General features: G+C 41.6%; 1 protein-coding gene across 13 annotated transcripts in view; it reads left to right on the forward strand.

Annotated features, from left to right (window-relative positions):
• Window positions 1-24,138, forward strand: part of LOC103475686 (muscleblind-like protein 2a) — a 42,703-nt gene extending 18,565 nt beyond the window's left edge. For 2 of the 13 annotated variants that reach the window (XM_081616652.1, XM_081616650.1), the window contains 7 exons: window positions 8,249-8,413; window positions 9,236-9,439; window positions 10,561-10,821; window positions 13,801-13,854; window positions 14,203-14,353; window positions 15,634-15,669; window positions 19,630-24,138. In XM_081616652.1, coding sequence (XP_081472778.1) covers window positions 8,249-8,413; window positions 9,236-9,439; window positions 10,561-10,821; window positions 13,801-13,854; window positions 14,203-14,353; window positions 15,634-15,669; window positions 19,630-19,754 — 996 coding nt within the window. In that variant the 3' untranslated portion in view covers window positions 19,755-24,138. Of the gene's footprint in view, window positions 1-8,248; window positions 8,414-9,235; window positions 9,440-10,560; window positions 10,822-13,800; window positions 13,855-14,202; window positions 14,354-15,633; window positions 15,670-16,712; window positions 16,808-19,629 lie in introns of all 13 variants that reach the window. The other 11 variants (XM_081616674.1, XM_081616656.1, XM_081616663.1 and 8 more) reach the window with 11 other exon arrangements.
• Window positions 24,139-24,213: the final 75 nt, after the last annotated feature.

The following is a 24,213-nucleotide window of genomic DNA, read 5'->3' on the forward strand; positions in this document are numbered from 1 at the left end:
GATATCCAAGGACAAACAAGAAGAAACATTGCAATATAGTTTATCACGCCTCAATCTCACCCTACTGTCTCTGTCTCCTTTTTTTTTTTTTTAATCCGTGGGTAATCTCAGGCGTGTCAGCAGCAGCGCCACTCCTTCATCTGCGGGATTACAACTGGTGAAACAAAGGCACTTAATTACTGCTGATGCAGCGTCTTATGTGTCTGCTTTAAGTGTGGGTCAAAGGAAATGCAGTTTCAATTGTACCAGGTCCGCTGTGTGATATTGTTATGTTTGTGTCCTTTCTTAATATTTTTAATAGCAGTGTAGTCTCATCGGCAAGCAGACGTACCTGCGTATGGCATAATTAAAGCTGAAATGAACCTGGTGCTGGGCTTTTACAGCAGCTTTGTTTTTTACATTTAAATGACTAGCGCTTACCCAGTGCTCAACATTGATCTTTGATCTCCATTACCAGTCGAAATGTAAGCAAAAAGCTTTCGGCTATCATTTCAAAATGGATTTTCAGTGTTTCCTGCAGTCCTGGGGCAGCAGCGCTTCGAACGGACCCATTAGTTCAAACCAATCCATTAGAGCCAGGCAAAAACAAAACAAGATCCTCAAGAGGAGGCGCTCTCTGTCTTGGAGGATGAAGCAGATCCCTGTCCATGTGCACCCAGGGCCACGCTACTTAACCGGGACCTTTTTCGGTCTTCTGAGCACAGAAGTGCTGGCGTCCCATGGATGGGAGGCCTGCTTCAAAGTGGTTTCCAGGTGAGCAGCCACAGGGCATCCCATAAGCACCGGTTGGTGTCTGTGGAGAGCCTTTGAATAAATTGAGCCAGGACAGGAGAAGGGTATGACCATCAAGAACAAGTGATGGTCAGGGACAAACATCCGTCCATCCATTTAATTGGCGTCCGTTCGTTCGCGTTTATCATTTCATTTAATTGCCATCCATCTATGCATCCATACATCCATCTGTCCAACCATCTTCCTTATTTCCTCCCATTTTTAAAACCTGACCACCGCCTTAACTCTTAAGAACTCTAGGAACTTAAAAGTATGAAAAACATAAAGGAGCCCTAATGTTGCTTCAGATTTGGACATGACAAGATTAGTGCACAGATACTAAGAACCAAACGGGAGACGGGATGAAAAGGTGTAAAATAGGCAATCCAGCAGCAACTGTTTTCTGTGTGAGAATTGTAAATGTAAGTCACCAACACCTGGAACCTGGATCTCCTTTGTGTCTGTATAGCTGGAAGAGCTTCTGTGTGGATATTTATAGCCACTCATACAAACATCTGTAAGCAAAACATCAAGCACAAAACAGAACAGCGTGAAACAGGTTTTTGTGCTATTTTTTAACATGGCAACTGACCTGCAGGGTAGACATAAATGGCACACTACAGAGACAGGCACTGAAGTACACCGAGACGACCGAGATGTGAGGAGATTCGAAAGGAAGGAATACAGGAGGTTCTTTGGCTAAGCTGGAAGGAGATTACACTTTTCAAAGGTTTCATGTCAGAAAGGTTTGCGTCAGCTCCTCACAGAGGCCTTCCGTTTGCACATAAAGGTATCGTGGCCTTGTGCATCTGCGGCGGCGTCACAGTGCCGCCTGAAAACCAGTCACTTTGGCTGATTTCAGTGTGTTTTTGTCTGCAGGTACTGCTCCCTTACAGAAAACGTTGCTCTGTCGTTTTTAACTAGGAAAAGGCTCTCTTTTTACTGCTGACCCTGCTTGTTTCTAAGCTCTTTCTTTGGGATCGTCCTTTCTGGACAGCATCTTGCCAATAATGCCAGACAGACTCTCATTGATCAAGTCATCACTGTTAAGACACCAGGACTTAAGATATGCATAGCTAAAGGAATAAACCGAAGGCGTACTGTGGAATTAAATGCACACACGCACACGTTGCAGATTCCCTAGGTGTTTCGTAATGCGTCGATATTGTTTCTTAGGTTGAAGTGTTGATGAGGGAAAGAAAGCAATTGCTCCTTTTATGCATATCCATCTTGGAAACGCACCAGGACACCAGCCTTCTTATTAAGTCCTACTAGAAGCACAGCGGTGCAACGCGGAGGCGTTCCCAGTCACGTTTACGAGGACTTTTACAGCTCCTTGGTCGGCAGCGGCCTATAGGCGGCCTCTCTTTCTGTCTTGGGCAGACCTTAAAATAAAGCACCCATTGAGGGAGGAAAATGCAAATGTTACAGTGGTGAAGGGAGAGGCCCACAACTGAAGCGCTATTCTTCAGAGCAGGGTGGAAGACTGGACCTCTGTGTCTGCGCCACCCACAGACACACAACGGCCATCGCTCTGACCATTCACCGATGAAGGAGATGGCAGGGGGTCGCGCAAAGGCCTTCTAGTGAGAGATATGGCTATGTTCCACCTCTCCAATGAGCTTCCCTGAACGCAGCTGGGTAGTTGTTGAGGAATCCCGCTGAAAGACAAGCAGATGGACATGGAATCAGCCTGAAAACATTTCTTTGCTTCTTTTAGTAGATGCAGGGTTCAGGGCGTCTGTGCATCCATAAAGTCTTAAATTTCTGTGTCTAAAATTAAGGCCTTAAAATGTCTCAAATTCTTAAAACAATTTGAGTTGGCACTTTTTCCCCTCATTGCGTTCTGCCACTCAAGGCAGGCTTCTGCTAAATAGCTAACAATAAAACCATTGCTTGCTAGCTACCTACCTAACTACCTAACTGTCAACAAACAGGGAACGACAAACAGCAGCGACAGGCAAAAGTCACTGGCACTTGGGATGAAACCCAATGAAAGCTGAACATTTTTCAACTTTGTCGCGTCAAGTCCACTTCTATGTGTACAAGCACAAAATTTCACAAGTTTTGGTATTTTTGATTGTAATACAGCAGGATCTTAAATTTTAGTCTGAAATGTCATTCTTCGTGGCATTACAAAGTCTTAAATTTATCTTGCTGAAACCTACTGATGCCTTGAAAATGTCTGTCTGAACATGTTTACTTAGAGCTAAACATTTTTTTACTATGGAAAGACATAACTGACCAGGTGCGCTTGTCAGATGAACCTTTTGTGCTGTGGAAAACTAGCACTCTGAACACGGCATCTCCACAGTGAAACATGGTGGTGGCACCATCATTCATTCCCTTTCAGGTTTTCTCCCAACTGGAGCTAAAATAAATCCAAACATCACAGTCCGCTCAGTTAAATACTGTGATATCTCTGTCATGTTTGAGGAGATATAATGTCCCTCTCTTCCCTCATCACAGTTTTTTTTTTGTCTCCCCACGGCAGCGTGTTTGCTATGATAAATGTTTGCCTTGTTTGTTTTCTTTTCTGTGCCCCCATCTGTGCATTGGTGAAATCTCAATCGCCGCAGTAGCCGACAACAAAGATCTGTCGTTGTATATTAAAGTGAATTCTGGTTATTAAGAAATTCAGTGTTTGAACACACTAGTGAAGGACCAGGCAGTAGCAGAAATGTTGTCAAGATTTTATTCCTCCTTTAAAGATTAAACAAGTCACTTTCTTAAGTTCTAAAAATAAGCACAGTTGTGTGTACGAGTTGATTTTCTAAATGATAACTGAGCTAGATGTTGTGAGCAGCTTTCCCTGTCAGGAAGCACCTGATCGTTTATCTCTGATCACTCCCTCCTTGACGTTTGTTTCTCCCCGCCATGCAAGGGGGTGATTATCCAATCTAAATCACAGCAGTTATTAACCCATCCCAAAACATGGATCATTGCGTCCGCACACGTGGGAGACACCGTGATGTCTACGATAATAAGCAGCCGCGTGAGCAGGCCCTCGGTGAAAAGGTGTAATTTCACCTTGTAGCTATGACTACACCTAAGGCGTCTGCGTGAACCGCTGAGGTGTTCTCAGCCGTTCTTTTCATAAACGGCTGCTTGAAGACAGAGCGCACCGTGAACGGGTTTATGGTGGTTTTTAATATAGCTGTATAGTTTGTTTGTGGTTTTGCAGATTTATCATTTGAGTTTCAACTTATATCTGTGCCTGCATAACCTAGATTTTCTTCACTGTGTTCATTTATGCAGTTCATCATAAAATGCCTGCTACCATTTTAAACGTCAATAAAAGTTCTAAATTACTCTTATTCAGGAAATTAGAATATGCGCCCGATTAAAAGTACCGTTAAGCAATTTAGGATTATCATTAAGCCCACTTTTTTTTAAAATTATTATTAGTTTTTATTGGGGTGAGACAATTTTTCATATTTTAAATGTTACGTTTTCAGTCATGTAATTGGAAAATAACTATACAGAAGTAAAGGTTTTTAATTATTCATAAGTTTGTAATTAAATTTCTATGATGGGTTTCACTAGTGATAAAGTTCCTAAAATAAATTGACTGTTCAATAATATTCAGATTTATTAAATATGTCTGTACTTATATTTGATTTGTATGATGACACCCTGCAAATTTTAGTAACTTAATCAATTTTAGAGTAATTATTTAGATTTATTTAAAATCAGTAATCCATGACTTGTTTCCCTGGGGAGTGAATAAACCGTAACACTCTTTAAAGTGGAAAAGAGTGGAGAACTGACTGACTGACTGACTGACTTCGACAGTTAGGTTTAAAAAGATTTGAAGTATAATCCAGCAAGCCTGCACAGTGAAGATGATGCTAATAGACCTTTTAAAAAATCTCCACCATATTGCATCTTGTGATCATAAATCTCCATAGCAACAAGTCATTTTTGGGCTTATCTGAACGTAGTTACGCCCTGTAGCAACCAATAATGTAATAACAGCCCGTGGCTTAATAATTTGATCCATTTTAAACGTATTAAAGCCAATAACATAATAACTGGCCAAAAATGTAATGAGGTTTTTGGGCCAATAATATAATCGCTTTCTGGCAATACGTTACTATAGTAATAGGTTATTTGGGCAGTATGCTAAAAATCCTTTGAAAACAAAATAACTGCGGCAGATTGTGTAATAATACATAAATAGTGCTTCATTTCCTGAAATTAGAAGGTTTTAGGGCAATTTGCTGATTTCATATAGGCACGCTTGCTCTCTAATTATGACTTTATTAGCCAATTTAAGAATGAATTTGATATGCAAATTCCTTATTTAGAGTATTGTTTCTTTTCTTACACATTTCACTTAATTACATCCAAAGAGGAATATGTTTGATGTATGAACATGATAGTTGGATCAGTGTGTTAAACAGCTTTACAAACGGTATTAACTAAGAAAAACTTGAGCGCTTTCTCTTTATAATATTTTATTGACAAACACATCCAACCTGAAGATTATCCATATTTGTCAGTTTTTTTCTTTTTTCATCTTAACCTTTGACTTGACGACAACCAAATAAAACGCAGTGAAGCTCAACGCTTTTCTCCATTCACAGATTTTCATAATATAACTTTAAGATTATTAGTACAGTGGCAGCCACTGAGACAAAGGAGGAGAGGAACAATAGAAATTTCTGCAAAGACCGGAGCAGTTTGAGATGGCTGTCAAACCACATGCTTGAAGTCGAGGTGGTTTTCCGGTAAAAAAAAAACAAAAAAACCTGCACTTAGTGAGATTTGAACCACTCTCCCAAGTCTCTTCACCGCAGTTTTACTTCATCGCTTCAAACGATGAGCAATTCCATGAAGCATCTCTCTTCTCTCCTGCTCTGGCTGCAAACGAACAGAATACAGGCCAAAAGAGAAGAGTGGCTGCCTTCCTTCTGAGTCTACCTAAGTTCATCGGGAGGGTCTTGGGTTTGTTTTGATCTCTGCAGGGCGCCATGGCGACGGCGTGCTTCCCCGCAGCCTCGGTCTGGGATGACGTCCAGAGCGCAGCTTCAGCACCCGGCACCGGCTCCCCTTTCTCACACCCTCCCACGCGCCCCCCCTCACCCCCCTTCTCCGCACGCTCGCGCCGGCCTACGCTTTCTTCCTGGTGCCCACTGATGCACAAGGCCACCGCATCATTTCACGGTGCAAATCATGAGGCTCCAATTATTACTTCTTTTTTTGCGTTCAGTTGCCGGGTTAAATGGGTGACTTTATTCCTCTGTTTTGAAGAAGTCTGAGCAGACGCTCCGGATTTCTGTGCGCACACATGCCTATGATTGTGTGTGTGAGACTTGCTAGGGATTTAGTATGTGCGTGTGTGGGAAGGTGTGATTGTGTGTGTGTGCGAGGCATGAAGGAGGAGCGCGGGCGCATCTGTGGCTCACTGCAGCTCTTACATCTGGTTGTTGAGGCTGCCTCAGCATCATTACAGCAGAGTTCATAGGTCACAAAGGTGTAGAAACATTAACGTTCTGACCTTTTAAGTGAAAAGCTGCTGTAACGTTGCCGACGGTGTTTGAGGCTCTGCGGGCTGCTTTTAATATCGCTCCTGCAGCACAAGAAAGGCCGTTTTTTTATTACTTCTCCCCTCGAAGAGACTTGGAGAGCGTTGGCTGTTTGCACTGCGAAACAGGATTATACCTAGAGCCGTGCTTGATTAAAAGTATTTTTTCTGTTTGTCTGCCCACGTATCGTAGAGGAGAGAACAAAGCTCTGGAGCAGGTTGAGCATCAGCACAGAATCCCTGTCGCAGCACTACTGAGCTACCAAATGTGAACAGAAATAATCCATATTATTCTGCTGTTCATTTTGCGTCAAACTCCCATGGGATGCATCTGTAACGCCAGTTGGAGTTGTCCCACAGAACTGTGATTTGCATTTTAATATAACCCTAATTACTACGACCTGACTAGAGCGGTGTGACTAGAGTCTGATTTGAACTCTATTGGTTGAATGGAAAATTAATGTGCTAATAGTGACATCCTGAAGGAAAACCTGTGAGGCTGCAAAAGTCAGTCGGAGGCTTCTTCAGGTTAACTGGAAGACTGACTGCTACTGGAGCACTTCCTGCCTTCATGACATTTAATTTCCCTTCTCTATTTATACACATTTCTTTCTTGACACCATTTTTGCATAAATAAGGATTGTTCCATTAAATAAAGTGTATTTATAATGTTTTTTTAAATGTTTTTCTTTGTTTTTACGACCTAGATATAGAATTTGAAGCTGAATTTCAACTGGAATACAGCTGTGGAAAATAAAAACAAAGCATCTTCAATTTAAAAATTAAAACCAATTTTCTCAACATGAGCAAAAATTGTAATAAAAAACATGTTATCTTTTTCTGTGCGTTTTGCGGCTCCAAATACATTCGATTTCGCCGGAACAAGCGCTGAGCTGGATCGGAAAGGTAGCTGCCGAATGTTTGTATTATAGTTTATTTATGGCCTAGTCAAAGCCCAGACCTAAATCTACATATGGCATGAATCACAAAACGTCCTATTTTGGTGATTATCAGGTAAATAAATAAATTGCGAGAACTTCTTTTGTGTCCTCTTGTTTTGTGTGACGCGTTCAGGACACACACACGCACGCGAGAAATTAAACTCAGTCATTACCGATCAGAGCATTGACACTGGGCAGGCCTGTCATATTTCCTCATAAGAGGAAATTAGCGGGATTGCGATGAGAGGGGATGTTGCTAATTGGGACACGGTGCTGAGGCTGCTCTGTGTCACGGAGTTAAGAGCCATTTAGTCAGAGCAGCAGACCTCCTCATGCTACACTGATTCTAATTTATCTCCGCTTCCCTTTTCCCTCTTTCACATTAGCCGAGTCATGCCTGCCATGTCGTGTCCTCTCCCGCTCTGTCTTGTGTCTAATCCATATCAGTCCACTCTGCGTGCCTGCACCCAGATTTCCTTCCCATCTTCCCTCAGGTCAGCCTCTCTCATTCTTGCATTTAGCTCCCTCGTGGTGGTGGATCGTCATGTGTTAGCCACTGGCCTCTGCTTTGGCAGACTAATTGTGTTTGTCCGGCGGGATTTCGGTGAGGCCGACCCTCCATGCGACCACATCTGTCTGACTTTCAGATGAGTTTCCGAGATTGACGAGAACAAGAGCTCCATCCTTCGTCCTTCTTTGCCGTCCTCGTTTTTCCCCGTCCACCCCGACGACTTGGTGGGCGGCGTGTTTGTGATGAAAGCGCGACCAACACCAAGCAGAAATAACAAGCTGGCAAATCAAGCGCTTTTTTTTTTTTCATCTTTTAAAATGAGAAAAAAAAAACTTCTTTACAGAGACCAGAAGGTTCTGTTCCGCAGGATTGACACAAAGTTGCTTCTTGTGATCTTTTCACGCTCGCCATTTGCGTAACGTTTTAGGTTCTGTTTTGAAAATCTTTCCAACTTTTCTTTCTCTTTTTTTTTTTTTGCGTGTTCTTAATTCTCAGGGACGCTGCACGCGAGAGAACTGCAAATACCTCCACCCACCGGCTCACCTGAAGACCCAGCTGGAGATTAATGGCCGGAACAACCTGATCCAGCAGAAGACGGCAGCCGCCATGTTGGCTCAGCAGATGCAGTTCATGATCCCTGGAACAACCATGCAGCCCGTGGTCAGTGCAGGGGGGGTGAAAAAGAAAGAAAGAATGACACACCCTGACTCCTGCTGTCAGGCTCAAAAGCCATTAGAAATATTGTTGCTGTAACGCTGGGAGCTGCTCTGCCAGGTGTGGATGTGTTCAGCTGCATCTGTGTACACCCAGGCGTGACTAAAACAGAACATGCCTGCTCAGCAAAATCTTTCCAGGATGCACAGAGGTTGAAAAAAAACTAAAAAAAAAAGCAACCTTTTTTCTCACTTTCCGCTCTTACTGCGTCCTCTTTGAAACATACCCCTCTCCTTTACCCCCGCCGTCTTTCTACCCGTCATCAATCCCCCCTCCCTCCCCCCGGCTTTTCCTCTCATCTTCCTCAACCACAGATCTGTACAGCTGCACCTGATATTTTTCACTGAAGCACATTATATCAGAATAAACTTTTAACATTTCTTAATATTTTGGCAGATTTATTGCCATTCCTCCCCCCTCTGCCTAGAAAGAAGTTCTTGTTTAAAATCATGGTTGTTGCGAATTACCCTATGAGAAGCTTAGAAAGCCACGGCATCAATATAAGTAATTAGCAAAATCTCGCTCATTATTCTGACATTTGGCAAACAAGAAATCATTTTTGACCTGCTTAATGTCAGACAGTAAAAAAAAGAAACAAAAAAACAAAGGGGTTCGATCTTCTTTTCTGTAGAGTAAATATCAGGTTCCAGCTTTCTCCTCGTCTCTTTTCTCTCTTTCTTCTCATCGTTCTTCTCATCATTCTTCAGCGCCTTTGCATTTTACTCAAACACTGCAAAGAGAAACCTCTGATCTTGTCTCCGTCTTCAGCAGACGTTTCCGGTCAGCCAGGGCCTTGGATCCAGCGCGGGCTTGAGCTACACGCCTTACCTGACCCCGATGTCCCACAGCATGGGCCTGGTCCCCACAGACATCCTGCCCAGCACTCCCGTCATCGTCCCCGGCAGCCCACCCGTGTCAGTGACGGGAGGTTCCTCCTCCAACCAGAAACTCCTGCGTGCCGACAAACTGGAGGTGACCCGAACAAAATGTTTTTTGTTTTTTTTTGTTGTTGTTGTTGCTAAACAAGTCGGTGCTTAAGTTAGTACAAACTCCAGCATTCTTGAGCATACGTTTCTTTGAATAATTCGACTTCTTTCAGAGTCACGATGTGAAAATGAGGAATGATAATTTATAGTGATACGAACTGGAATTAACTCCAGTCAAAGTGGTAGTTTGCTAGACAGCCGCAGTCGAACTGGGACGCCGAAAACCAACTCCGAATGTCTCCATCTGCCCTCTTGGCAAACAACTGTGGAGAATAACTGGGATTGTGAAAGAATCCATGAGGAGAACGTTTTTTTTTTTTCTTTTCTTTTTCTGCACCATATTTATCAAGATAAACATTAATCTACCTAAGACCTGAAGGTGACGCGTGGGCGTGTGCCTGTATGTGTTTTTCAGCAGGAGTGCCATCACTTAGCAACTGAATGGAGCTGGCTTTAATTAAGCCGTATCCCTCTGAGACACGTGTGCACTCCTCCTACACACAAGCCGACAAACCACGCTCATGTATGTGCAACTTTTTTTGCGCAAAAAACACGTAGGCGTACTTTATGTGTAAATACGAGTGTGTTTAACATTCGTATATGTGTTTTAATTGAAGCAGGTTTAGCAGCTCCGCTTGATTTAAGGAACATGTCTGACATGTTTGATCTTGTGTTTTTATGTATTTTGTCATTGCGGCAGAAAAAAAAATTCTACTTGGATTGCAAACTGCACTTTATGTTTTTGATGCTTGACTCGTTAAAACTTTTCATTCCGAGTTGCTTTGGATTTAGATGCTATTTGAGGCTTTTGATTGTTTCATTCTTAACTTTTTTTTTAAGTATAAAAAGAAACTGTTTTGCACAAGATGTCTCTTAGCAACCTGGTGTCTGGAATTGTATTATTTAAAGCACAAAACTCAGATCTTTTACTGGTCAGTAAACGCACCACGCTTAGGCGCCAACAGACAAACCTGAAAAAGTGGAATTGGTTACAGATGCAAAACAAAAAATGGCACAGTTTAAAATTCAATGCAATAAATGTTTAAAAAAAAAATTATAGCGACAGTGACTTTTAATCGTCTTGTTTTCGTTTCCCTGTAATGCCAGGTCTGCCGTGAGTTCCAGCGGGGCAACTGCGCCCGCGGCGAGACGGACTGCCGCTTCGCCCACCCGAGCGACAGCCCCATGATCGACACCAGCGACAACACGGTCACCGTGTGCATGGACTACATCAAGAGCCGCTGCTCCCGTGAGAAGTGCAAGTACTTCCACCCCCCGGCCCACCTGCAGGCCAAGATCAAGGCAGCCCAGCACCAGGCCAACCAGACGGCCGTGGCTGCACAAGCTGCAGCCACGGCTGCAGCCATGGTGAGAGCGCCGCCCTGCTGGCCACCCACTTTTACCTCAGACAGAGCAGGAAACGCACACTTTTACCTTTTTTCAGTGATGCTTTTAATCAATACGCTTAGGTCTCCTTTTTCTAGCTTTATAACTTTTAGTGACGCACTGTAAAAATAGTTTTTTCTGAAAGTTTTCACCATTTGCGAATAAACTCATCATTCCAAATAATTTTGACTTAGAAAGATTCCAAACACCTCTCGCTTACTGTAACAGATCCCCCTCAACATGCAATGTGGAGCCCTGCTTTATTACTGTCCTCTGCTGATTGATTCTAGTGGACTCTAGAGAACAATTCACCGACAATAGTCATCCCGAAGAGGGGCGGCTGGATGCGACAAACGGGGTTTAGCGAGACCTAAACAGATCAGCGTTGACGCCACAAGAACAATCTGTTATTATTTCACTGCAGCCTCCTTTTATTTCCCAATGCCCTTGGTTCGCACGGAGACAATGCGTCGGCTCAACCCCCCCCCATCCCACTTTGCTGCTCTCGGTGATAAGTGCGGCTCTCTGCAGATCGGTTGCAAATTGAATCAGGGGTGGATGTAGCATGACGTGGCGGGAGTTTTACCCTCCGTTAGGTTGAGTCATCCGCTTCTGATCGGGGGAGAGAAGGGAGATGAGGATGTTAATACTCTTGAGCACGGTGTACAGTTTTGTTCGTTCCCCGGCTTCCCCAAGGCATCGAGTTGCTTCTTTTGATTGGTCCACTGGCTGCTGCACCTGCACACCTTGTACTGCGCCAGTGTGCTGACTGACTGATTTTCTTTTCCTCCGTGTCATGGGCATGCTTTACGTCTTGCGCACACTGCAGCTCTCATTGGCTGACTCCATCGCTGCTTGCTGTCCTTCTCTTTCCTTTACAAGCTGGTAGAAGACAGAAAGCCGTATTTAAACACTTCGGTAGACACCTTTTAGCTTTACATTAACACGCTTATTTTAAAGCGGAAGAAAAGTGATACACGGCGTGTACTATTAGCGTATTGGGGCCATAGTTGGTGTAAAAAAACGAAGGAGTAGATTTCTGAAATTTTGAGATTAATCTCAGAAATTATGTAGAAAAAAATGGAAAAGCTTGAACATGTTCAACTTTTGGAAATTTTCTGAGCTTCAGATTGTAAAAAAAATGTGACTTTTCAAATTCAGAAATATCCTAGTTATTTTCTGGAAAAATTCTGATAATAATTTCAATACTTGTGGTTTTTTTGTGGGTACATTTTTGTCTTTTGGAGCTCACATATTTACTTGTTTTTTGTTTCTAGAAAACTTCTGAATTTTTTTTAGGTGTTTGGCAGAAATTTACACCTCCTTTTTTTCTACCTACAATGACCCTTACATGGCGTCATAGTGTTTCTAGAAAGACGACAACTACAAAAAAAAAACTGTTCCATACCTTTAGTGAAACACGTTAGTGGCAGCGTCATGCTGTGGAGGTTGTCTTGTGACGAGACTGGAGGTTCGACTTCTCAACAGAAAAACATCAGATCTTCAGTACATTTTCTTTCCAGATTTCAATGCAAATTAAAATCTGAAAGGATTTCAGTCTCTAGATTGATGGAGGCTCCACAAAGTAGTGACTCAGGAAGGCAGAAAATAACTGAAATCCTCAGTTTTTGGATGTTTTTTTTTAGTCTAAAAAACTACGGAAATCGTCATTTTTCTTCCACTTGGTGTCGATCGTATAAAGCTCCGATAAAATACGCTGAAGTTTGCGGCTGTAGCAGTAAAAGAAAAGCGTGTTTCTGTTCCCCCCACTGCTTCGCAGTCGCTGTATATGCGGCTTCAGTTTATCATCTTTATGACCCAATTCCCAAACTACCTTCAGCTGTTCCGACCTGCGCTAGAGGTGAAGAGGGTTAACCTCTGGACAAGTTGCAGAGTCAGCATCTTTAATCCAATTGTCTTTGAGCCCTCCTCCGCCTGAGCTGCGGCACTTTTATCGCAGCAGATCCATAAAACCTGCGCAGATGCGCTGCTAAAAATAGGGAAAGATCAGTACCTCCAACTCCCAAACGTGTCCACTAGATAATATCGCACTCCGACCGACGCAGTTGCAGTGAGTCGTTTTTTTTTTTGTTTGTTTGTTTGTTTGTTTTTGTGCCACGTTATATGTTGTTTGCCATGCTGTGACCTCCTTCCTCATTGCAAGTCAAGCGCAGCCATCTTTGCTTTTCATGTCACTTTTCAATCAATAGACCATCTTTCATTTGAACTAACCAGTGTTTTGAAGTCTGTTAACACCGCAGCGCATCAGCAATGCATTGTTTGTTAACCACGAGAAACAGTTGCACAAGTGAGGGAAAAAAAATTCCACATACATCAAGCAAGAGGCTTGTGCATGGAGCGTCATATTCATGTGTTTTGTTTTGGGGGTTTTTGCGCAGCATTCAGGTAAATTAGTCAGCATTTATTCATATTAATGCCAAAATTTTTACCCCACGTAAACATTTGGAATAAACAGAGCTCCACATTCTGTTATTAAACTCCAACTTGTGTCACTTTTTTCCAAACGTTGAGCTTTTTCTTTTTTTTCTCTCGTTTTGGTCAGAACTGTTACAATTGCGCTAATCTCTTATCTACAATTTGCCCGCCCATGTCGATATCAAATAGATAAACAGCTGTGTTAGTCGTAGGATCTAATATTAAAGCTGCCTTATTTTGCTTTTTTAAATTTTTTTATTTTTTTGCTTTTGTACTAATTAATATAGTAGCTATGTTTCTTTACAGTTAAATGAAAGCAATTTTTTTGTTTATGTGCATGCCTATTGTTTTGTATGTGGTATACTGGCATTCAGATTATTTTTGTTTTTGTTTTTTTCCTTCTCACCTATCCACAATGCAATGCTGTCCCCCATGATGCACCTCTGCTTGCTGTTACCTGTATGTTAATACGCTTGACTCCCATTGGCCCACTGCCATCATGTGCTCGCTGCCTGCTAATTAAAGACTCAGTCGACTGCCAAAGCAATGAAGCGACCCCTCGAGGCAACTGTAGACCTGGTACTTGGACCTTTCACCTTTTGCTTTGCATGTAGCTTCTTTAATTGTACTTGTAGCCACTCACAGAATTTAATTTGGCTCTTTTGTTGTTGTGAAACCCAGTAAGACACTTTTTTTTTAATGTGTAGACCTTACCTGTGGCATTTCTAGATTGTGTTTTTGTAGCAACGAACGTAAAGCTAAAATAATTCCAGCTTTCTTTAATGTGTTTCCATTTCTTGCCGTTCTTTTCTGGTTTTCTTTTTTGTGCCGTGCATAGAGAAAAATAACACTTTTGCAATAATTCTAGTGTCTATTCGAGTGAGCGGAGCTCAAATCTTGTGCTTCTGTTTGCGTGTGTGTGTCAAGGCGTTCCCCCACGGCGTCCTCCAGCCGCTACCAAAGAGACCAGCACTTGAGAAGAGCAACGGAGCCACTTCTCTGTTCAACCCCAGTGTTTTGCACTACCAGCAGGCGCTGGCCAACGCACAGCTCCAGCAGCCCGCTTTCTTTCCCACAGGTAAGGTTGATCACTTCATGCACGTGGCACACAGGTGCAGACAGGTCTTGGCGATCAGATTAATCACAAACCCATCTTTTGGGGGCTTCACGGCTGCAAAGGAAGTCTGTTTGTTGTCGTGTGGAGCAGTTCTGATTCACTTCCTGTCTATAAAACGTGATTAAGTGCCATGTTTTAGGCTCCATTTTGTCGGAATTTTTTTCCAAATTAGTTGAGGTTTTCCTTTTTATTCCAACCCTGATAAGATACTAAAATCTTTACAACTTGCAAAATTATTCCTCACCCTGTTTTCTCTCTACATTTTTGTTTTGTTGGTAAGCCAACACAAAACAGAAGTCATCTTTTTTGTGAAATTATTTTGTCCACAGCTCAGATAGGAAAAACATTAGTTTTTATGGAAGAGCGGCAAGAAAGAAGAGCTGAAAGAAAACTTCTCTTGCACAATGTCTATTACATTAACTCCCTAATAAGACATGTTGAAGTATTTAGCTCTAACAACACAGAATGTAAAAAAAAAAAAAAAGATTTTTGCAAAGCAGTATACATAATCTAACCCCTAGGGATCTTATATTTTTAAGCTTTAATTCAGTGCAACAATAAATGTTTAAGCTTTTGTATAGGTGGGGGTTTTGTCCAAAATCTAGAAAAAATAAAATAAAATTCAGAAGATCTGAAACTGTGTGAAAAGTATCTCAGTTTAATCCAGAACTGGACGGAAAGCTGCGCTTTTTGCTCTGCATGATGCTGCCGTTTTGCTCCCCCCTTTAGTTTTTTAGTTTTACTTTTCCTTCCCCTCATTTGACCTGAAATTTCCATCTCCGCATTCCGTTGAGACGACCCGCCCCTCGGTTAAGCAAGCCGATTCAGTCGCAGTGTTCAGTTGCCATGGGGGGATCCTGCAAAAGTTTACTGTTAATTACTGCAGAAACAGAAAAGCAGAACGAGCTGAACCTAAGCTGAACTTTGCACGCGTTCGTAGCGCCTTGCCAGATGTTAAACTCTGCGCCGCTCCTGGTTGGTGTCCTCCAGCCTGGGTTTAGCTGCAGCTCCGCCCACTAATGCAGAGCTCCGAGCGAAGAACGCCACTGCTTGCTTTTGTTGACTGCTTCCATTATTAGCTGGCGTCACGGCTGTAACGGTAGCATCTGAGCTGACTGATGCTTTTTGTTTTTGTCTTGTCTAACTTTGTTGTTCTCCTCCTCAATTAACCCATTTCTTCCCTTCTCTCTCTGTCTCTCTCTCTCTCTGTCTCTGTGTCATTCTCTGCTTAAACACAACAGGGTCAGTGTTGTGCATGACCCCTGCTAGCAGTCTTGGTAGGTCCTGACGCTGCTCTCTCTTTCTCTCACTCACTCACACACACACACACACACACACATGCATTTAGGCTGATTTATGGGGGGGGGGTCTGCAGCCCTTACAGGTGAGATGAATAGTCTCTTAAGATATTTTCTGAAGCATTTCTGGATATTTTTTGAAGCTAAGTTTGCATACCTGAAGGAGCTGCAGCTCCAAGCTCTTATTTCCCCACCGACTGACTCTGTTGCTAACGACTGTTTTTGTTTACGATTAAAGTGCTGACTCCTGAGCTATAATATGACTTCCGTTTTGCTGTGCCGTGTTAACCAGGAAATTTAAATCAGTTTCCCAGAAAGATTCCACAGAACTGGAAACGCAGTCGGAGCTACAGCGCCTTGCAAAAGTATTCGCACCTCTAGAGCCTCGCAGTTAAGCCCTACTGTGGGTTGGTCTGCATTAAATCCCAATTTGGCGTTGGAATGTGATGAAATGTGAAAAAGTTGAATATTAATTGCAAGGCGCTGACTATAAATAAGAACTTTTACCATGTTTTGACAGAATTGCATATTCTTGACAGTAGCCATGTGGCGTCTTCCTGCTGTTCACTTGGTCAGGCCAACTGGTTTAAATTTGCATCAAAATATGCGTCTTGTTGTTAACTTCTCTGGGAAAGACATAAAACTGATTTTTTTTCCATATAAATTTCCTTACTTGTGATTGTAATCAGCTTCTCTCCTCTTGTTTTTTTTTTGTTTTTGTTTGTTTTTTATCCTCTCATGCTGTCCTTCTCTTCCTCTCTTTCTGTCCTCCTGGCTTTGCATTGTGAATGGTTGCATGCCATCTGCCGGTGTAACCCTAACGATGGCTCGCTGGCTCTTTCTCTCTCTCTCTCTCTCTTTCTCTCTCTCTCTCCCTCTCCCTCCTCCACCGCCATCGACAAAACGTTGCCGTCGACACACGCGCCACGACTGTTGCCATGGTTGCCATAATGCTCCACCTACCTGTTCATTGCTGCCCCTTCCTTCCCCTCCTTCCTCCCCCTTCCTCCTCAAAAACAAAGTCCCAATGATGTACAGTGCTACGCCTGCTACTGTCTCTGCAGCAACAACTCCTGCCACAAGTGTCCCCTACGCAGCAACAGCACCAGCCAATCAGGTTTGCTCCTTTTAAAGCTTTCTTTCATCAGTCCCTGGAGCTCTGAATAAGTACTGCCTCCTGATAGTGAGCTGCAACAAAACCTGCAGCTTTAGCCATACTCCAGTCATCCATGCGGCTGCACAGGGTGAAAGCCGGTGAGTGGGTGTTTTCCACACAGCTTAAAAGCAGAGGGACGCTACCTGAGTAGCGCCTCTTTTTTCCGGTAAAGTCCACAAGGCGCTCCTAATGAAAAGCACTTCTTCAGAGCTCCCACATTTGCAAGTAGTACTTGTGTTATGTTGCACCACTTCCTGGTTTTGTTTTGCATGTTTTATTTTCCACTTTTCTTGTTGTCTGAAACGATGAGGCCTCTTCCATCCGCAGCTGGGACGTCATCTGTACCGCTTGTGTGCGACGCAGACACAGACATTCGAGCAAACGCGCACGAAAACATTCCTGTGGCTTGCTTTTAGTAGTAGCCACAGTTGAAACAACATATTTCTATACATTGTATCTAAATATCTCTTTCCACTTATGATTCAAATGAACTATTAGATTAAAATGAGTTCCAATCAGTTAACTAATAATATCCGCTTTGACCTTTTTCCGGTGGTCATCTTTAAGCAGAGGCAGTTGATACAGAAACAAAGATGGCGGGGCATATGAAAACGGGAATGAGAAATGGTCCAAACAAAAACAACGTGAGAAAACCACAATTTTCTGTTTATTCAGTCACTACAATGTAGCTGACAAAAATAATGTTAAAATCTCGTGACTGTTTTTTTAAATTCAAAATATTATGAAATTATCTTTGTATGTTAAGGAAAGATGCTCAACCCTCTTGATAAAAGAGAAAATTCAGTATTTTTGTTCCTCTTTTTAAATGGGAGCATCTCAATCGTCAGTCGATAGATAAACTCAATCAACTTTAAATGAACTCATTACGCTTCTTTGTTTTTCCTGAATGTAAGGTTGACGCGAGAGGTAAATCATGAGAAAACAGTTCCAGGGAAAATATAACCAGAAAAGCCGTCTAAAAAAAAATGGCCTCTGATCAAGCATCGGCCCTCCTGAAAAGACAAACAGCTCCGACCGCTGGGGTGAAACACGTGCGGCCCCATTTTTTAAACCTGGAAATTTCAGGAACGGTGGCAGCGCCCCGGCCTCGCTCACACAGCTGGCAGTCATTTACTGCTGGATCCAAGCAGAGGTGCTTTGAGGACACACAGCAACGTGCTCCACATGTTAAACAGCAACAGCCAGGATCTTTTTAAAATTTTTTATCTTTTCTTCGAGTCCCCCCCACCCCTTCTAAGTTTTAGAAAACCATCTTTGACAATCAAATAATTAACAATAGTGCCTTTATCCCATCTGATGAGAACGGACCAACATTTTGCTTTCAAAAACAAACAGAAATGTGTTGTCCGTTTCTCCATCAACATCATCAATCACAGACCCATTACCCAGCGTCGTATTGCTCCTTATAGGCTGGCTGCCGCGCACTTCCTGTGAGTCACCGTCTCTTCCTGTAATTGGCATGCAGCAGCAGTAGCAGCAGGAAGCAGAGCCACTCTTTAAAGATGCATGTGGGACAAGGAGCTGGAAAAAAGGGGTGACGTCAGCCCTTCGCTGTCTGCCTCCGTTTGCCTCCCACCCAGCAGTTAGGGGCGCACATCATCATCATCCCCATCATCATCAGCTGCGCTGCATACAGTCCTCACCTTGTTTACTCCAGTCTCAGCCATGTGTTTTTATCGAATCCAGAACCTTGACTGGTTTTTATTCGTTTTCACTGCCTGACAGCCCTAACGCAGCTGGATTGAATCTCCTTTTAGTATCTGGGTGGTTTCTTCCTCGTCTCATTCAGGCCAGAAAATATTTAAGATTTAAATGCTTTGAAAAATGAACAATTGAGGCTGAATGTAACTACTGCAAACACGTCAGATAGTTGCAGACAGCGCGACAGGTTCAGAGTCTGGTCAACTCACGACCAACTGTTAACATGACACGACGTGAAGGAGCCAATCACATCCCTCCATGTCTGAGCATAATATTAACCATGTGCTACCACTGCTGTGTCTCTGGTAACGTCACTGCTGTAGGAGCTTTCTGGAGGTGCAGCACCCTCTAGTGGCGGACTATTTTCACTACACATAGAGATTGTTTAACGATTAACTAAACCATCATCTGTGTCGAGCCACTTTGTTGCTGCTTCTACTTTATTTTTTTATTTTTTTAACGGCTTCCTTCTGCGCTGTGGAGTGTTCTCGTCACACACACTGTGCCGTCCTTATGTTGTGTGTGATGGGATCAGTGGCTTCCATCCTGCTGGCTGAATGCTGTCTACTAAGGGGAACCATGCAGGGCTTTGTTCTGCACTGGCTTTCTGCCTGGGTCACCAACATGACTGCAGCCTGCAGCTCCTCTACCTTTACCCCCTTCAAAGATTCCCTCATCTTTGTCTGTCTTCCCTTGTTTGTTTGTCCCCCCCCAAAGTGTTGCAGGTCGGTTATTTTAGCCTTTCGAAATGTATTCACACCCCATTTTGCACCAACTTCAATATATTTTATTAGAATTTTATTCAAATGTATAGTTTGCTTCATCTAATGAAGTTGTAACTGACGATACCTCAACTATTCTTATGTTGAAGCATAAGAGTTGGACTGCCGGCTATCTATCAAAACTTGACCACATCTACCGTAGGAGTTGTGATATGGAAGCAGTTAAAACAAAAGAAGAATATTTAAAGTAGAAATTTGATTTCTTTTGTAGCTCGTGAACTTTTCGATGTAAACTAAAGCGGTCTCTTCCTTTGTTATTTTTGTGTCTCTGGCTTGCAGATCATCCTGAAGTGAGCATCACCAGGGAAACGGAGTGTCATGAAGCTGCACTAGGAAGCCCAAAACAGCCCCTCTGTAAATACTACCTTGCCTCTCCCTTAGAGGTCCAGCAACCTGCATGCTAAGAGTGTAACACTTCAATTTAACCACCAGAACTGCAGAGCCGCTGTAACACACACACACATTCACATAGAAAATAAAAGATATACACACATATATATTATATATATATATCCACATATATATATAAAATACTGTATGTATTGCTAGAAAACAGAATATGAACATGAAAAAGTCACAAATATTCTTATGTATCGTACAGACATACTATAGATACAGTAGAATATCAACTCTTGGATATTTATTTTAGAACTTCAGAGCACCTTCACCCTGACAGCCACACCTTCATGTCCCCTTCGCTGTTTCAAACGATAGCCTGCCCCAGACGCCCAACATTTTCTGCCCGGAAACATCTGTCGCCACGAGAGCGCCCCGCGCTCTTTCCGTTTTCATTTTTGCCATCGCCCCCGTCGCTGCAGAGTCGACCCGCTCGCCCTTTATTTGCCGTGAGTTCAGCTTGTTCGCAATGCAGTCCGGACTGGAGAAGCTTGACGAGGCTCGGGCCTGCGCCAAGGGCTCGACAGAAGCTGGAGGGGTTAGCTTCAGTCATACCAAGCCTTTTGTGTGTGTACGTGCGACTGTGTGTGTGTCGTTGTCAGGAAATTGATGGTCTGCCGGCAGACTGCGACTGTAAGCGAGGACTTGCAACTCCAGGCCTGGTAAATGAGATTTTTCTTTTTTCTGTTTTTTTTTTTGTGTTGTTTTTTTTTTAACCGGGGGACACGTGAGGGACTTAAGTGCTAAATCTAAACATAAAAACAAACAACAACAAAAAAAAGTTTGAAAAAAAAAAACAAAAAAAAAAAACAAACAAAGAAAACGGTGCATTTGACGACACTCGTCAAGCAAAAAGATGACTTGAACTTTGAACTGGAGGGCTATCTGTGACCGTCGGTTGTCCTGTCCAACCCTACTATCACCGATAATCCTGTTTCCATTTTAGAAAACTTGTAGAAGTGCCTCAAAAAAAAAAAATTTTAAAAGAAGCTCATCGACGACACATAAAGTATCCAGGATCTGGATCACTAAGAGTCGCATAAAAACCCCCACCGGCTGTTAAATCCATACGGACTCTTTTCGGGGAAAGACATTACACTTCGCGTTGCCGGTCGGGGTGAGGGTTGGGGGACAACTTCCCCGGCAACGGCTCATTTTACATCACAAGTGACTTCACTGCAAGGAGAGAATTTCAAGGATCGACAAATCAAAACTAGCTTTGTAGAATGTTTGGTGACGTTTCACGGTGTATCCGTCGTTTCTTACATCGGTTTCAGTAGTTTACATGAGGAAAGTGAGTGAGAAAAACAACGTATTGTAAACTGTGTAATGTATGTAAAGTGTCTGTTATTTTGACAGTTTCTATTCACGGTTCTAGAAAAATGTATTCAGACTTATTTAAAGAAGTTGTGTTGTGTCTACTATCAAGGTGTGTTTGACCCTCCGCCTCCTGTAACAAGTGTTCGTTTTTCAAGGCCAAGACAAGAAAAATCTCATTTGGGTTTGATTTCTTTTTTTTTTCTTGGAAGTTTTTCTCCATTTGATCAAAAATTCTGATGTAATCTCATGGTGCTTGATCAACACTGACAATCCACAATCGAAACGGTTTGTTTTCATGCACATTGTGACCTGTATGTACACCGTAGCAACAATGATGTAATAATGGCCAATAACCGGATTTAGGTCATTTTAAATATAATATTGTTGTGAAGCATTTGAGCCAATAACCTAACATGACACCTTATGTCATCCAGCATAAGTCTTTATAAGTGAATAACAAAGCCACTGGGAAAAATTGACTTTATTTGTGATAATTACAGTCCTGTTTATGCAGGTATTGCCGCCCCCCAAAAAAACTCCCAACGTAGGATTCTTGACACCTAAAAGGTTCTCTACAGAAAAAAATTGCTATAAAAATTATATAAGTGCTAAGTTTGACTCTAATCAGACTTACGAAGCATTCATTTTCAACGATTTCTTACATTGTTCTCATTAAATTAAAAAAAATAAAAAATAATATAAATTGTGTAGTGCAGAATGGAATGATTTGGGGGATGTGAAGGTTTTAACTAGACTATTTTGTGTTGCAATAATTTATTTCTATGCAATAGCACAACAAAGTACAACAAATAGGTTCCATTTAGACCCCTTTATCTGTTGTGCTGCCAACTAGTGGCTGAATATGTATTTCCAAGAAAATAAAAATTATAATAACCCCTTAAATTTTTAAAATATGTATAAGGAATTCGCTTTTTGTGGCAAAAAATTCTAAATAAAGTAGATTGCCATTTAAATATACAATTAACATAAGATGAAATGGGAACCAATTTGGGTAAGGATGTAACTTTTAACTTTTTAAGGTGGAGATTTTTAACATTCATTCAAACTGTTTCTATTCGGAAAATTCCATATCAGAGACAAAAATATCAGCAATTAAAAAAATGAAAAGTGGCTAAAAGGGAACAATTGGGTCTACAGAAGTTAATGCTATGCTAATAGCGTGAGAACTAATTATGCTATTAGCAAAATGTCACATTAATGGCCCACAAACTTAACATTTTGTTCCATTACTCTTTCATAACATTTAAAATGGTATTTGTTGCGCTGCTGGTCATTATTACCTTATCGGTTGCTACACACCCTTTTGTGAAAGGCGGTAAATTGTCCTATTTTGTTGTAATTTATCTTGCGTCACTCTAGGTGAGATTTTACTCAGAAATGATGTTGTAAACTATCCTGTTTTGAGATGAATGTAATTTATTGAGCTGTGCAGCGTTTCTGCACAGATCGTTGTTGTTTTTTTTTGTTGTTGATTTTAATTTTTTTTTAAAAAGGCCAAGCCCTCCATCGAGTCGGCAGATGAGGAGTCACACTGCGGCGGGGGGGAGGCTTGAAAAGCTCTCCCCCAGCGACGGAACTGGAAACATTTCTGGATCATTCTCGCCCTCTCATCGAGGTTAAAAAGAAAAAAAAATTTTGGAAAAAAGATCACAGCGTAGTACTAGAGTTGCTTGTGTTACTGAGGAGGGTGGGAGGACAAAGTTTATTGTATAGATGACGTTTTACCAACGAAAAAAGTGAAAGGAAAAAAAATGCAAAGAAAATTTTGAAAAAGATGTACTTTTCACTCTAGTATGATAGTATTTCATAACAATATTAAGTTGTTGCGGTGGCAACCAAATGTTGCAGTTACTAAAGTTTGGTATTTTTGTAAATGACATTAAGTTGATTTTTGTTCTTTTTTTGTTTGTTTTTGCTAGAACACTGTACACAAGGTAGATTATAAAGAAGATATGAACATTTCTTATTCAACGAGAATATGACAGTGACCTGATATTTTCACTAGCAAATAACAGCCTCTATACTGACTGTAACACTTCTAGATTTAAAATCATCAATGTTATATAGATTACATATAAATATGAATATATATATGTAAGAACTAAATATTCTATAAATTATTAAGTTCAGATGTAAAACTCCTCCCCTGACAAAGGACCTTTAAGTTCCGCACTGAGACGTTTTATTTGAGGCGTATTTATCCGTATATTTTAGGATTGCACTTTTTTTTTGTTTGTTTGTTTTTCCACTTCCTTTAGACTTCAAAGGCATCAGTAATTAATTCAACATATTGTTGCATGGGAAAATATTTTTCATTACTTACTAAACGATAACATACTGAATGTTTTTAAAGAGAAACAAGAGAAGAAAATATGTCTGCAGCAACCTTGTGTATGGGATCCCTTTGAGGCGTAAGGTTTGCTGTCATTGATGGTTTAAAAAAAAACAGAACGGGGGAGATAAAAAAAAGGAGAAATATAAGCACTTTCTGAGCAGTTGGTCAACTGAGCAGACTCAGCTTATCCAAACACTTTGCCTTATCTTGAGTCCATCGTGCTTGAGGTTTTATGTTTTTAAGAGCTCTTCTGAAATTTATTAAAAACGACTCGAATGGTCTCACTTCTCAAATCCCTTCCGGAGTTTCATTTCAAATGTGATTCTTTATTTCCGAGGTCGTTTTAATTTTCCTTAAAGGTTTTAATGTGTGCGTCATGAAGCCAACTGGGAGCACTGCAAACCGAACTGGTCTCCCGGAGTCCGTAGTAGCCATGTTGGGTCCCATTGCCTTACAATGGAACATCTTGAGCATGTAATTCACAGCTTATGACAGCAGAGGGCACTACAGTAGAGACCGGAGGGTTGCAGTCTCCTTTACACAGTTAAACTGGCAGTAAGACCCTCATTGGATTCATAGTTTTAATGTAATTCTTTTAAATGTATTATTTTGCATATATTTTGTGCTATTTTATGTTTATATAGTCAGTTGTTTCTTTGGTTCCAGCGAGATAGTGTAAAATCTATTGAGAGAAAGAAATAAAGAAAATGAAATTATCTTTGTTTTGGCCTGTGTGTGTGTGCGTGTTTGTGTGAGTTTTATACGTTTAATAAAAATATGTTTTTAAAGAA

This window comes from Poecilia reticulata, chromosome 2, assembly GCF_904066995.2.
Source record: "Poecilia reticulata chromosome 2, P_reticulata-male-v2, whole genome shotgun sequence".
NCBI classification, from domain to species: Eukaryota; Metazoa; Chordata; class Actinopteri; order Cyprinodontiformes; family Poeciliidae; genus Poecilia; species Poecilia reticulata.